General features: G+C 40.2%; 2 protein-coding genes across 2 annotated transcripts in view; one reads left to right on the top strand and one right to left on the bottom strand.

Annotated features, from left to right (window-relative positions):
* Positions 1-16,632, top strand: LOC140312914 (phytanoyl-CoA hydroxylase-interacting protein-like). The gene is made up of 5 exons (XM_072390801.1): positions 1-622; positions 7,501-7,697; positions 9,720-9,894; positions 11,490-11,607; positions 13,897-16,632. Exons 1-5 carry the CDS (start codon positions 517-519, stop codon positions 14,429-14,431), a joined length of 1,131 nt encoding a protein of 376 aa, XP_072246902.1. The 5' UTR covers positions 1-516; the 3' UTR covers positions 14,432-16,632.
* LOC140313479 (protein FAM13A-like) overlaps positions 15,328-16,642 on the bottom strand; it is a 16,060-nt gene continuing 14,745 nt past the window's right edge. The window contains exon 21 of the mRNA XM_072391582.1: positions 15,328-16,213. Coding sequence (XP_072247683.1) covers positions 16,087-16,213 — 127 coding nt within the window. The 3' untranslated portion in view covers positions 15,328-16,086. The remainder of the gene's footprint in view (positions 16,214-16,642) is intronic.

A 16,642-nucleotide genomic window follows, 5' to 3' on the forward strand; every position in this document is an offset into this window, starting at 1 on the left:
CACCAAACCGTAGGGGAGAACACCAGGCTAATCTGGTTACATAAGTAGCCATTGAGTTTGCAGACTGCTCTGCACTAATCCGCTGAACTATTCATGTTCAACTGTCCCGTGGCGCCGTAACACACAGACACGCGCGCACACTTGTGGCTGCTTGTTGCAGGCGCCTGCGCGCTGTAGCGTGGAGCATTTGATATAAACTGAACGCAAATACTGGTATCTTTAGGGTGTACAATCGCATCTCTGCAGAGGCTGCCTTTGCTTCAAGTTGCAACTGGCGGTTTGCGCTGTTCGAGTCCGTGACGATTCCTCTGACGCGTCACTAGCCGCACCACCCAGGAGACAGAGGAGAACTGTGAGCGTCGGAGCGAACAGTGGACTCACCGGACATCGGACTCTCCTTCTTTTGTCCTTCCTTGACGACCGTGGACGGCAGCCTGCTGTTGTGCAAGTCCAGTGGACGATATTTACCCAGCGTCAGCAAACAACCCATAGCATTATCCAGACTCTTCTGCAGTGATGGAGGTACCAGGTTTGGCGCACAACATCACCAGTCCATTAAGTCCCTGCGAGGGGATGATCAAGGACCTAAGCTTGGACGCCATACAGTTATGCGAACGAGATGGTAAGTGGGGGGGTATGTCTGCTTTTCAGAGGGATGCGGGAATCTCTCCGCAATAGCTGTGCGTTTGGCCAATTTGTTAATTTCAGAGCCGCTGCAGCGAATGCGGTTTATTCGCCGTTTTAGCTGCATGCCGTACCTTGATTGTGTGTTTGAAGGGAATAGGGGCCGGTTACTCCGCCGGTTCCTTGGAAGGATGTGGCACCAGGGCGTGGGATAGCTGCGTGTACTTACGCTGAAAAAAGGTTTTCATAGGAATCAGAAAGAATTGCATATATATTTCTTAAGTGAGCACGCACAAGCGAGAAAGCAGCGTTAACTAATGATGATCTTTATTTCAGCACCACAGGCTGGACAGAGGCCGGCAGCCACCCCTCCTATCATTGTTTCTAGTATTTTGTTGTTGTTGGCTGCCTTATTCAGTTTATTTTCTCTTATGTGGCACATTTTATGTCAATAAGTAACTCAATATTTAATTGTATTCTCTCCAAACTCTCGCCTCCGTTTACAGTTATTATCAATCAAGTCTTTCAGATGCGTCTTTGCTTACTGTCTTCGACTGACTTCTCTCCGAACTCAAAGTTATCTGAATATTTAAAATTCATTCATAATTAAGATAGCGTCTAGGCCATATTTATCACATCAAAATGGACAGTTATTTGTCTTCCCATAATGACAGGCTTTAGCTCTGATGCGAATGTGATGGTGCCGATGAAAAAAGCAAGTCATCATCAGGAGAGAATGAAAAGCTAAAACATGGCTGCACCCACATGTGTGTGTGCACAGGCGGTGCAGCCCTACACACCCATCAGGGCAATGACACACCACTTATTCCACATCCGAGGCAAGATGCATGGTCACAGATGCCTTTTAATTAGATTCATTATAGATTAATTCACATCATGACCATGAAATTCCGTGGTTATAATTCTCTGTCTGATTTCCTGTCTATATTTAGGTCTGCTGGCCACTGTTCCCAGAGGAGTCAATGGTGTGTCTTCATTAAGCCACCACTGGAACCCCAGCATCTGATCACAGTGCAGTCCTTGTGCCACACTGCTTTGTTTTCTTATCTGCCAGAGCTGTTCCATGCAGTTTAAAGCAACGTGATGCATTTATATCCTCTTAGTGCTTTGCTGGCATGATTCAAAAGCTTCTACTTGAATAATGGCATATAGGCTGGGCTGCACTTGTCAAATGGACACCCTGCCAGCTTATGGTGCAAGTTTACTACTGAGAGTTTTTGGATTAAGTCTGGCATTTGCTGCCCAAAAGACACTCTCATATACTTGTCGAGTAAAATACCTTGTGTTAACAGTGACTTATGTCCTTGAGACACCCTCACACTCTCTGTGGCTGTATTGCTCCATAAACATTGTTATTATTGTTCACAATATTCACGTATTGTAGAAGTAGACTACTTCAAACATTCACATCCCAATTAATCTATATTAATCTGTATCACTTCTTCTATACATGCAAATACACTGTGGACTAAACTTGAGCTTCATGACTGAAACACAGAAGATTAGAGCATTTCCATTAACACAAAGGGAATCCTGTGAAATGACTTTGTTGTGGTTGGGTTGATTTCACTATCATTGTTATCTCTCCTTTAGTTTCTAATTGGCAATCTGCACCTAAAATGACTTCCAGGAAGGCTATATACTTTTCAAAGTCCCTGCCACACCCTATGAAGCCTGCATCACCCTTTTTTTCATTCTCGGAAAAGGAGTGTCATCGTCATCGATAAAGACTGCATTCATTTCAGCAGTGCATAGGCTTCTAAATTTATCTCTCAATTTCATTAATATTTGATAACCTGCATTAGAAGCTTATATACCTTTGCTAACCCAGCGAATGGTTGCATGCAGCTTCAGTAGACCTACTGTCTGTGGGAAAGGGCTCTCTGTCACACACACACACATACACACTGTGGTCTGGTTGAGCATTTCAATGCACAACACAGTGAGAAACAATTTGTTTCTGTGTGTTCACTATGTTACAGATGGGGTTAATGGTTCAATGTAGTGATGGGACTGCGACATGCGTACGTGCTGCACATGAGGGTGGGACGTTTTGTCAAGGAGTAGTGGGAAAACTACAGAAGAGGCACATGTTAATAATTTCTTCTGCTGGAGTTAGGTTTTGTGTGTAGTCTATGGATACACAGAACTGCTTCTATGAAGCTGTACTGGACAGTTTTTGTCAGCAACCTCTTGGTAGCTCACTCATGACCACCAGTTTGATTGTTTATCTGCAGTTAATGTGTATTTGAGGGGCGCAATGAAATGCACACTACATGTCTCTATATCTTTTGGCCGTTGTGCTGTGGGGCTGACATAATTAATTTGCCATGATGGATGGCTGCCATTTATGCAACAAAGTAGTGTGTCTGTACTCTCTGCAGTGTCTGGCATTGTGTAAGTGTGCCCATGATAGCTGGGTAGATGGATGGAAACCATTCACTGAGGATTACTTCTTGTCACTAAGTCACTGTCAGGTCTGAAGAAACTTCATTACAAGGAACTGCAACACCTAAACTGTTCAATACCTATGATACCACAGTGAAATTTTACAGTTCACAGTGGGAGGGCACTTTAATTGCACAATACAGTAAATAATCTGTACCAAAATGTAAGGTGTTCTCACTTATTCATTGATCCACCTCTACATCACGTGAAATTTGGCGATTTACTTTTTTTTTTTCATTTACCATAACTATTGTAAGAGGGGCTTTTCATGGGCTCTCCTTTTGCCATAAAAATGCTAAATTAAATTGCAAATAAGATAATAAACATTAGCACCTACAAAACACGGTCATGTTTATTGTCTTGTGAATATGATAGCATTTAGCACAAAACACGACTGTGTCTAAAACTGCTAGGGAGTCTCTAGACTCCTGTGACAAGTGCTCCTCAGTGGTTTGTATGGAGCTGTTCCAACTTGCTCCAACATAGAACAAAAGCCAGCATCAAGACCTTCAAGCCTCTCAATTCCATAGTTTAATGAATAGTGTAACAGGTTAACAGATCTGTCACATATCGAGCAACAGCAGGCCTGCCTTATGATATACAGCAGCCATCTGAATATGCTGGCAATTTATGTTTTGTGAGAACAGTTGGGTCCCATGACTGTTTTGGCAAGACATGCAGGTAAAACAGCCACTTACAGCCTGCTTAATAAGTTCACCTGCCATAACTGTTGGCTATTAAATACTCTGAGCTTGATTGCCGTCAGACCTTGAAAAACTGCTTCAAATATTTTTGAAAGTATTCGTGTTTTTTGTTTCCTTAAAATCATGCAGAAAACCAAGGCTTGAACACAATAATGTTTATGGTTTCAAGTTCTCTGAGAAATTATGACTCATTCTGGTGTTGAAAAAAACATTTGTTGGCCTGGTTGGTCTTCTGTGTAAAACAAATCTTTTTCACTGAAGCAAGTTATCTATTAGGTGTTTGAGATCTGTAAAAGGTGGAAAACAGTGTAACCCCGATGAGGAGGACTGTTTATCTCACTCTGAGATAAAGATGTTTTTCCATTGGCAGCTTCTCTCACTCCCAGCATGGTCTCTGTCTCAGTTTAGCCTGTGCAATGACAGGGACAAAGGCATGATTTTTCAAAGGCCTGCAAATGTCTTTGCCTCATGAGTGTCTATTGAGCTACTCATTTCTACAGTTTAAAATCTTATACTACAACTTAAAATGTAGGACGTTTGTCTGTCTGAGCCAAGTGCTCACTTCTGCAGTCATAAACCTTCAGTGTGACTATCATCTACCAGTTCTTTTTCCAAGTAATCACCCACTATGAGAGCACTGAAATGAGATTTTTCATATTCTATATTCAAGAAGCCTGGACCTTCAATTGGAGCTTTAGTCACATATGGTAGACATGCCTACCACTAAGAAAGTCCATTAGTACTGTTCAGACAGACTGAATGGAAAACACATCACTCTCCTTTCATTGGAAAAGCCCACTAACAGATAATTCACAATATGAAGCCAGGTGATACTGGAACAAATCCTACCACAGAGAGCCATTAGGAAGGTCCAGCATATGCATGTTAACAAGATTTTCATCGATCCTTTCGCATTTTTTGCAAATCCAGCATGGCTTCGGACTGCACAGAGTAAAAGGGCAATAGCCAACAAGAGTAATTTGTTTGGGTTTACGGGATCCAGCTGAGTAGTTTAATGGTTTTTCCGATAGGGCAGATATTTTTGCATTATGTATTTTGTCGTTCTTAGTATTCACGGCTCTTCTACGTCATTTTAAAGTCCTGCACGTGTGCACAACATGAGTAATCTCTCCACCTAAGCTATTTAACTAAAGAGCAAAAACTAATTCTCATTTGCTCCTCTCCTGCACGAAATTACACTACAGCACATCAGATAATGATGCAATATAACCATGTAACTGATTTCTGGTAAGATTATTACTCTGCAAAATTAATTTCAGCAACAAGTGCAAAACTGACGCAAGAACAAAGAGCCAAGGGTGCAATGCAAGCACATTCATTTAAGTCTGAGTGAGGGTTTGGGTCTCCTCTGAGAGACTGGGAAAGGTTTACTTTCTCCCTCGTCACCTAACCTTCATCCTGCTCAGCTCTTGCTCCCCCATCTATCATCCTGCACTCTCAGAGTCCCTGAAGATTCAGAGCGTAGCATTTCTCAAAGCAGGCACGCCTCACTGATACAGTACACAAAATTCACACTCAGTGTTTTTAATGGGGTTTTAACATTTGTCAGATTATTGGCATAATAAAAGCTGAATTAGAATCCTCACCCTATGCGTTGTGTCATTTTCATAGCTATATATTTTTCATAGTATTGCTTTTGCAGGCAATCTGCATGCATTAGCAAAAGTTTACTGTCTTGGTGATAATATCTTTATGTACAAGTTAATTAGGGGAGTATTAGAATGAACGGGAGACAAATCAGTGTGGCAGAGTTACAGAGAGGTCGGAGGGTAAATACCTACATGGAGTTTATTTTGTAAGGAAAACAGTAATATTTTAAAACAAGAAGGATAAGAACCTGCTCTGTTTCAGTTGCAGTGTAATAAGAAAGTTTGCAGGTCTTTCGTCTTTGGTGTTTTTAGATTAATATTCACAGACGTATATGCTACAGTTACCCTGAGGTAGGGATGAAAGAGGATAACATATGTAACACATGTTGATTGTATTGAGAGGCATTTTTATTCAAGGATTTCACTCAAACTTTAAATAAATCATTAAGGTTTGACCTCCTGTATCATCACTACCTGAAGCAGCTGTCAGATAAGCAGACAGCAGACCTCTTCTTCTTTTTCTAAGTTAAAGCTCAGCAACAGAGGCTCAGATGGGACTTTACCATGCTGATATGGCTGTCTGGTCTGTGCTGACTTGGTGGAGGATTTTGTTCTCTGAGGTCTGCTCGGTCATGTTGCGCATTGACCGTCTCAGTCTGAGCCGGAATTAATCAGCTCAGTGGGGTTCAAGTTTAATGAGTCAGGCTTTTAAATGCAGAACACCAGCAGGATGGGATGTTTTCCCAAACTGATGCAGAGAGTTGTAGGAGTGCACCAGTGATGTCTGAGAGTCGAGCAAAAATGCTGTCATGCTGAGGATTTAATCACAGGCTTGTTTATGCTTTTTCATGCTCAGGAACCCCTTTTACCACAGTGCTCAGAAAATCTAGTTCAAGCTGTAAGCAGAAGATACAGATGATATATACTATGAACTGACTTTATTGTAGGATTATTATTTTATTTTAAGACAGTGATCTGTTATTTTTTATATCCGTTTCCAATGCACAAGATGCTCATTGGGTGTAAAAAGGGTGGGGGGGGTGGGGGGCTCTGGTTGGCTATTTCCTAAAAAAGAATCAATCTAAAGATTGTCCACACACCCAATTATAAAATTACTCTTTTCTCACCTTCTCTCAGCGGCTGAACAGAGATGGATTTTCCATGCTCCACTACTTCAGCTATTGTTAACTCTCTGTGGAACTCAGTCATGTTGAACATTACCCCCCTTAAATACCACATTCTTGAATTTTACTCACTCTTGTGTTTAGACCCACAGAAAACACATTGTTGCCATGCCAAGTGGGCGTCATAGTGTGATGCAAGGTCCATATTCATCCTAATTTGACAAAGCTCTCATTCAGCTGTGCTCTGACATTTTCACTCGCCTCTGTTTGCACTCTGAGTTGTAAGCCTTTGGGTATCGTACTACACGCAGCTGAGAGAAATGTGAGATTTATCCAAGCTCTTTGATGAAAAGCAATGGGCTTTAGGTCGAGGCCAAATAGGCCAACAGTGGTGTGACTAAATGTGACCCTCATTAAATGAGCAGCTGAAGATCTCTAACATTTACTGATATTTCAAATGTTTTTGCAGGCTTGTGTGCAAAGCCTGCTCTGTGGTTCATAAACGGAACAGTCTCTACTGAGAAGATGCTCTGCAAAGCATAGGTGCATAAATGTTGAGAGACTGATGTGTTTCCATGACAACATATATAGTTGTCAGCAACACAGGCAGCTCTTTGTGCTTCTATGTGACACAGAGGCTATACTACAGTAGATGCTCTCTGTGGGATAAATACTGAAGTAGTGAGGAAGAATTACGGTCACTGAAATGGAAGACAGAAAAAACAAAATCTCTGCAGGATGACTAAAAGCTTGGAATCAGCGTTTCAGGCTGTGCACCGCTGACTTACTGTGGTCACAAGATCCCCCTTCACAGTCTCAAAACACTCATTATGGGCAAAGATTATAGAGCCACATGTGAGTTCTCAAAAGATTCATTCAATAAATATGAACTGTGTAATTCCATTTTGGTCTGTTATTGTTCTCTTTGACAGTGACAACATTGCATTTTATTTTTATTTGATCTTACAGGAAGTAAATCCCAGGACGGCAGCATATCTGAGATGGAGGAGCTCCCTGTTCCTCAGAATATCAAGATCAGCAACATCACCTGCGACTCCTTCAAGATCTGCTGGGACATGGAGGCACGCAGCAAGGAGCGCATCACACACTACTTCATTGACCTGAACAAGAAAGAGAACAAGAACTCGAACAAGTTCAAACACAAGGTAATGCTTGAGTCAGGCAGATAAACACCTTTTAAGGGAAGCACTACTGTGAGATGACTCACCAATGAATGGAGTTTGCTGCATTTTGTAAATGTATCAAGAATAAGAAGTGTTGCCCTGTAAAGGAACAATTTAAGGACTGAGTCTGTACCTTTTACTAGATTACAGAACAAAGATTTGATAAATGCCCTCAGTAGCTGTTTATCTTGTTGTGATTTAACCAGGTAAGTCTCTCAGATTAGTCACTTTATAAATAGACAACCAATCACAAGGGCATCAACAATAAAAGCAAATATAATGATCAGGCTTTGGACAGCTTTCATGTGTAACGAGACAAGGGGTTATGGCACACATATGTAAGTTTCCACAGAAAAACAGAAAGATTAGCAGCTGTATATAGCAGATGTATCTTGAATTCCTGTTGATCGTCCTTAAGTCAAGGTTAGGTTGCTTTAACCTTAACTAAGTAGTTTTCAATTAATAAATCCACAATGAACAAATGTTGTTTTTTGGGGTCAAATCTGAATTTACACAGAATCAATCAGTTGGATTTCAGTTGCATAAAACTTTATTTGCTCTGTTTCTATAAAAGAACCACTCTATTTGCTCCTATAGATAAATAATACATTTACATTAATACAATGTTTCTGCAATTAAAATTAAATTAAAATTCCGCTTTGCCTTCAAACCAGCATAAATTCTTATAGGTACACTTGCACAAAGTCAAGGATACTGTAGGATTATAGTCAGGTGTATGGTCAACTATTATACCAAACAGGTGCTAATGAGCAGCAGTTTCACAAGTAGGTTGAAACATAGTCATTAACTGATAGAGAAACACCTGGGCAGGAGGCTTTGAGGAAGCCTACATCCACAGAAGATCTGTGGTTAGTTCTCCAAGATGCTTTGAACAACCTACCCACAGCATTCCTTCAAAAACAGTGTGCAAGTGTATGTAGAAGAATTGATGCTGCTTTGAAGGCAAAGGGTAGTCTAACCAAATATTGATTTGATTTATCAAATCATTCATTGCATTTAGTTATTTGATGAAAATAAACTGTTGACACTTCAACGTTTGAAAGCATTCTTAGTTTACAGCATTTTTTTACACCTGCTTTTGCACAGGTGCTGTAAACCACAATGAGAACTTAATATTTAGTTTATGATGAGCAAAAGGAATTCATGATCCACACTGTATTAATCAATGCAAAAGTATATATTCTCTATTATTTTAGAAATATTCATTAAAATCAACATTCTTGAAATGAGTGTGTGTTCAGATCCTCTTTAAACATACTTATCTTATCTTAGCATTCTTTAGTTAATGATATGATTTATAATCCTATACTAAAGTGTTACCATAAAGACAGATATTGTGAGATGCTTGTTTTGAAGCAAGGATGCTGCTTCCTTCAGGGTGACCTTATTTTCAAAGTTTGAGACAAGATAGCTCATTTCAAGGTGGTTTTGATCAAAGACTCCATTGCAATCCATTCCTTTGAACTCTAATAGGTTAATAACACTCTCACAGCCCTTTTTTGCCTCAGGATAACTAAACCTGCATGGCAGCTGCTCCCTCAGACCTGCTTTGGCCATCTTACAAACCAGTTACATTAGCCTTCTTCCTCTCTTCTTTATTTATTTTTATTTTTTTTACTTCTGGCGTGTTGCATACTTCAGTCAATCTTCCCTTTTTCTTCCGTCAGAGCAGGCTGACTCTGTTGCTAGGCAGGGGCTCATGGTCCAATCAATGAACTGCTAAGACCTACTAATACTTATGTGGTAGGGGGATTGCTAAAGGGATTTAACAGAATAGTCAACATCCATAAAGTTAAGGGACTCTACAACCTATAGTCGGCAGTATATGAAATGTGTGGATGTGTGTGCTTGTAAGCAGAAGTCTGCAAATCTCTGTGTGGATAAAAGAAAGCCATACATGGACAATCTCTTTCTGACTCCTTCCTTCCTGTCACCACACACCTCTTTTTATTCTTCATCTCTGTCATCTTGTTCTTCCTCCAGGATGTTCCTACCAAGCTTGTGGCTAAGGCTGTGCCTTTGCCCATGACTGTCCGGGGTCACTGGTTCCTGAGCCCCCGTACAGAGTATACCGTGGCCGTCCAAACTGCATCAAAACAGACAGATGGGGACTATGCCGTCTCTGAGTGGAGCGAGATCATCGAGTTCTGCACTGCTGGTGCGTAATACACAACTTACAGTGCCATAAATGCATTCATTTTCATGACATTTCATGACATTTACCCTCAATTTTACCCTTAATTTTTGCTGAATTTTTACTGAATTAGAGGGCAATACTGGAGGAGAGTACAGTGAAGTAAAGGACAGACCACAATGAGGGAGAATATTAAAGTGAGGCTAATGTGGTGAGTGGAGAGAAAGATGAATGGAAAGATGGAGGAGGGGTAGATAAGGAAAAATAAGGATTAAAGGGGCGAGGGGTGCTGTGCTGTATATTTTCTGATGCAGAGGTCACAGACTTTAACGTCACAAGCGAGAGGCTTAGAGCGGGGGAAGGGAGATGATGGGGAGAAGACTTGAGGGTGGAATTTGTCAAAAAGCGTGGGGATGGTCGTTCCTGTGGCCTAATGGTCTAAGTTAACGTCTCGGGTTAAAAGCCAATTTATGCCCTTTGTTGCCCAATCCCTTCTGTCTGGGATTTGAACTGCTTTGAACTATCAAACCGTCATAGTAGCAGCTTCGTGAGGCTATACAGTCTCAGAATAAATCTACTTATTTCTAACAGACTTATTCAATTCAAATTAGGTTCATTTTGAAAGCACCAGTTATAAAACCAAAAGTCATGTCAGTGCATATTGCAAAGAAAGAAATTCTGTGGATTCAGATTTTTTATTATGTAGGTCAGCAGATGAAACTAACGATTTTAGCAAAATTCCAACCATCCATTTTCTATACCCACGTAATCCAACTAAGGGTTGGGGGGGTGGAGGGGTGTTTTGGCTGAAGCCTATCCCAGCTGTCACTGGGCAAAGAGGCAAGATACACTCTTGACAGGTCGTTAGTCCATCACAGTTTTAGCAAAAATGTATGTATTAAGCAAGTAGGAATTTTTAAAAGATAGTGCTACATAAAGTTTACCAAAGTCACAGTCCATTCTGTGGGAATAATGCATGCTTACACCAAATTTCAAGGCATTTGATTCATTAGATTGTGAGCTGAGACTGTCTAGGAGTAACAAATGTCCTACATAGTTCTGAAATGTGCTATATCTCCTGTCACCTTTAGGGAAGCTCACCTCTATTTTAGGCTGCATGTTAGGGTATGAACAAACAACCCACAAGGTCTGATAGATGTGAAATATATTTATCTAAAGAAACGCTCAAAATGTTAAACCTGCTTGCGGCACCAGAGGAAAAGACATAGAACTGCAACAGTCTGAAGATTTAATCTTCTTAAGGTTCTAATTGCCTGAACAAATTTTCAGGACAATCCTTCTAATAGTTGTTGGGATGGTATATTTCAGTCTGTATCTAGAGTTAGTGCTGCTAGAGTGGCTGTAATCTCTTAAAAAATTTAAAATCATAGGAGTAGGACAGTTATAAAGTGGATTAAGAGAAGCAGTATGATGAAGAGCAAATGGGTAGGGGAAAAGTACATGGACTGCACTTCTACAGCACTTTTCTAGTCTTGTTGACCATTTAAAACACTTTTACATCACAAGCCAAACTCACCCATTCACACAAACATTCATAAAGCCCTTCTTAGTCTATACAGTTTCCAGTCTTCAGCGTCATGTGCTGAATGTGTTTCCAGATTATTCCACAGTGCATCTAAACCAGTTACTGGAGAAGGCAGAGGTCATTTCTGGGCGGATGCTGCGATTTTCTGTCTTCTACAGAAACCAGAACAAGGAGTATTTTGACCATGCAAGGTAAGCATCACTGTCACACTAAAAGCTCTTTTCTCTGTTTTTTGGTTGGTTTTATTGTTATGTGATACGTGTGTGTATTGATTTACTTTTTCATTTCCACTTTGCTTATCTAAAAGTTATTGGTGCGATGATGTATTGTTAATGTAGGTCACATGACAGTAATTACCACTGTATCCATATACTTTGAGATTAAATCATGAATGTAATCCCACACATTAATTCATAGTATGATTGCATTGTTTTTTAATTATTTACAGAAACATACCTTAAATTAGACTTTGACATCAGCAATTGTTGCTGCTCATCAATCTGGGAAGGGTTATAGTGCCATTTCCAAACATCTTTCTGCAGTGATAATTTTGTTCACATTCAAGATAGTTACCAATCGTTTCCAGGGGTGTATGTCCCTGAAAGTTTACACCAAGGTCAGACTGTTCAGCACTTAGAGGAACAGCAAAAAGACTCTACAAGGCTCAGTTAGCATATTAAATGTTAACGTTCATGACATTACAATTAGAAAAAGACAAAAAAAGTGTGACTTATTTGGAAAGGTGGCCAGTAAAAAACATTTTTTCTCTCTAAAAACAACATGACAATAAAGCTTAGGCTTACACAGTTGTCTCTGAACAAACCACCATACTTGTGGAACAATAACCTTTGGACAGACCAAAGCAGTGATGTTTGATCACAAAACACAGTGTCATATTTGTGCTGATATGCTGTTAGGGTTTTTGCCAAACACCTCATACCAACTGTTAAACATGGTGGTGGAAAGGTGATGATTTCGGCTTGTTTTGCAGCCACAGGACCAGTGCAGTCACTGAGTCGACTATGAACCCCCTCTGTATAACAAAGTATTCTAGAGTCGAATGTGCGGTCATCTGTCTGAAAGCTAATGCTTGGCCAAAACTAAGCCATTCAATGGGACAATCATCCAAAACACAGCAGCAAATCTGCAACAGAATGTCTGAAAAAGAGAAGAGCCAAGGTGTTCAGGCCTCTGTCTGATTGAAATGCTTTGGTGGGACCTTAAGATACCTTGTGCATTAATTTATACTTACAAAACTCAATAAACCGAAGCAACATTGGAAAGAAAAGTGGACCAAATTTCCTTGTCAGCAGTGATAAAGATCAGATGATAATGATAAAGAGCAATGATCAAGGCGGTGTACAAGATATTTTAGCTCCACCTTTTACACGGTATAATGTCACGTGTTGTTGTTCAACTGAAGTTTAAGACTAAGGATCTAAGGCGAAGGCCCACAATTTCTAAAAAAATATCCTTTAAACCCTTGAATAGGAAGACAATGTTGGTTTGTGTCTGGTTTTATGCAATTACATAAACTCCTACAACCCTCTTATTCCCCTCTTTTAATGGTAATGCATTTTTCCCTCATTTCCTCTCTCCACCCTGTTCCTTCTAAGAAAAGCTCACTGATTTACAAAGAACACTGATTATCTATTCAAGCCACAGCTTCTGAGCACTCTTCTCTTTTTTTGTAGTGCTGTACAGCATGACGTCATTCCTCTCTCCCTTTTGCTTAGCTGTATCTACCACAGCACACTGAGAGCGTTTCAGTTAAACTGCACCATCATGTGGGGAATAAAAGTACTGACATTAACACTCAATAGGAACTGTACAATTCCATAATTCCCTCAAAGCATTAATCAAGGATGCAAAATCAGTCTCTGGCGTTATAGCTGCATAATTGCAATTCAAATTCATGCAATGGGGACAGTTTGAAATGTAATCTGCTAATCTGAAAGCTGCTTGTGTTTTGTAGCAGTTATAATTAAATTCAAATCTTTTATTTTAATCTCTTGGGATTTATGTCAGACACACTTGATGGGGCTAATACAATTTCAACTTGAGAAATAGTGTAACTAAATAAGATTTCCATTAATCTGCATATGAGGGTATGAGAGACTTGGTGCCAATCAGTGAGGAGACAAAGAATAAGAACCTACGATACTGTCTGAACTGTGACATCATCTGTGACAGATGCCTAGCAACAGGGGTGACTTAAACCCTGCTTTGCCAAAAGCATTGTAGAGACTATCGCTCATTCAAGTTGAACGGATATCAACCATATACTCATCAGAATGAGTAAGGTTGAGAGAAAATTAAACAGAGTCAACCTTACAGAGATTCCTTTGTGAGATCACTTTGACTGCCACAGTGGCACCAAATACTACATTTAAATTGTAGCAGATTTGTTATAGATTGCCTCGAAGATAAACTGGCATGTTCAACAGCTTGTTTCAATATTTTTTTCTACCAAATTCCAGGGAGGTGCAAGAGAACCGGATGCTGCCATCAGTGAAAGACAACAGTGGGAGCCATGGCTCGCCCATCAGTGGCAAGCTAGAGGGCGTCTTCTTCAGCTGCAACACAGAGTTCAACACAGGAAAGCCTCCCCAGGATTCTCCATACGGTCGCCATCGCTTTGAGGTTCGGGCTGACACACTGTTCAATCCCGACACCAACCTCTACTTTGGAGACTTCTACTGCATGTATACGGCCTACCACTATGTTATCCTGGTCCTGGCACCCAAGGGTTCCAGGGGTGACGAGTTCTGTAAGCAGAGGCTTCCTGCGCTCGACATCGGCAACAACCGTTTCCTGACCTGCAAGCAGGAGGAAGATGGTCTGGTGTTTCACCATGCCCAGGACGTCATCCTGGAGGTGATCTACACAGAGCCTGTAGACCTGGCGCTGGGCACTGTGGCAGAGATCAGCGGGCACCAGCTGATGAGTATGTCCACAGTAAATGCCAAGAAGGACCCCAGCTGCAAGACCTGCAACATCAGTGTGGGACGCTAAGAGGGAGCAGAAGAGGGAGTGAAGGACTAGATTTGACTGACTTCTACACTCAAAGGAAGTCCACATGTACTGAAGCAGACCAACACATGCATGAAGCAGCTGATTTATTAGGCTCCCGGCCATGCACATAAACATATCTGACAATGCTCTTTAGTCCCAAGTGACCATCATTCCCAAAGAAGAATGGAGAAAAAAAAGAGGAAGGTATACATCCCAACACCTGCACCGCCTCTCCTCATGTGAAAAGGATTGCAGTTCCACTGAAAACACTGAAATATCCGAACATCGCAAATCTATACATCCATCGAGCAAGTCCCACTGATGTACAGACTAAACCCTTTAATTGAACTAACAAACACTGGCTGCTTCTATTCAACCTTCTGTTTGTTTGAATCAGTTGTCACATATTTCATTAATGACCTTTGCCTTGGTGTTATTGATATGCTGTTAACCGAGTGTCCACTACCTGTGGACAAGAATTTCTTATCTTCCTGATAACATTGACTGTTTGTTTTGAATTCCACAGTTGACAAATTCAGACTTCTTTTTACCTCCTACTAGTGGCATAGACTGGTACTACAATTTTTCGAGGGCTGCAGCATCTATGGTAATCTTTCTTTATACCAAAGGTATTAAAAACCAGACATCAAACCGCTGTGGAATCTAAACAGTACTAATGCAACAGCCTAAATGTGTTTTCACAAAGTCTTTGATTTGAAGTGTGAGCAACTTGTTAACCTTTAAAAAAAAAAAAAGAAAAAAAAGAAGCATGATGCAGTTCTGTGCAGCATGAGTTTGAAAGCTGTCAGTACCTCCAGCATAGCAACCTTCTGTGCTACAGTCACTCTTATTTTATCATCAATGGAAAGATAAAGAAAGTAGAACCATAAACTGTGTTTAGGAGAATAAATGTGAAAAAAATATTTATTTTTTATTGATACATTCATATGTATATAAATAAATAGAAAACTATATAAACCAGAAGTGCACAATGTTAAAAGCTCTGATCATTGTCAACACAGGCATTTAGGGGGGCATTAATTTCATACAGGCAAAAAAAGAGGGGGAGGGGTGATAGAACACGAATTTGACAGCATATTTAACTTGCACTAAAGATGTAAATGCAATGGTCACAATTTAGATCAAGTGTGAAATTTTGAATGCATATCATAGCACAGCTGAAAAAAAAAACTGACATGCACAAACACTGCAGGATTGTCTCACTAGTTGCATTTAAGTTTACACCTTTTTTTTTTTTTCTGGTCAAGACAGAACCTTTAGAAATCCAGTTTCTACATCAGCTATGGACAAAAACTGTTTTGGGACAGGAAAAAAGTGAGTAACAAAGTGCCATAATATAGATACAGTAATTATAAAATTACTCAAACTTAACTAACACCGAGTTGTTGGAATGCTTAATCCTTGACGTATAGAGTTGTGCTACATAGCATACACTTGCTACATCAAGTTTATAACATGTAGTTACCCAGTAATAATTCAAGCTGTCAACAATCTCCTTCAGTTTTCTTCATGTAAAGTGCATTTACATAATGAGCATGGCATGATACAAGACCCTTCAGCTTCACAACCTGTGATCAAGATGATCAGAATGATCGAGTCCTGTTAGGATGAATAAAAGTCCCACTGTGAGTAACTCAACTTGTCTTGGTTGAGTCCTGTTGTTTACTAAGCAGGACCTCCAGTAGACGCAGCTTCGCTTTGAGGTTCTTGTACTGGCAGTACTCCTCTGCCATTGGTCCACGGTCCTCCTTTTGACAAGTCCTGTTAACAAAACATGGAGGTGAGAGAATGCAAATGAAAAGCAAAATGTTCTCTTTTTTTGTAGTTTTGAAACAACCTGCAGCAGCGTTCACAACTGGTTGATAGTCCCTATGTTGCCTTACTCAGATAGCTTTGTACAGTGTGTATTGTAATCGAAAACTTACTGTATTTACTTTGGACAACGAACGTGTACAATACAAAGGATGTGTACAGTCCAGAGCAAATGTCTTTCTCTTTGTCTTTTTCCTGAGCTCTCTGTGCTGGATTAATGTTACATGAGTGTGCATTACACAGTCATACCATTATGATGACATTTCTTTTGTGGATGTTTTTTCTTTGTTTTTTTTTCCACAAGGCATTGTTAAAAACCAAACGTTCCAAGTTTATTAAAAGACTAAATAAAATAAAAATGCCAAGTACTCGGAGAGT

The sequence above is a fragment of the Leuresthes tenuis genome, unplaced genomic scaffold (genome assembly GCF_036924035.1).
Source record: "Leuresthes tenuis unplaced genomic scaffold, fLeuTen1.0.hap1 SCAF_8, whole genome shotgun sequence".
NCBI lineage: Eukaryota > Metazoa > Chordata > Actinopteri > Atheriniformes > Atherinopsidae > Leuresthes > Leuresthes tenuis.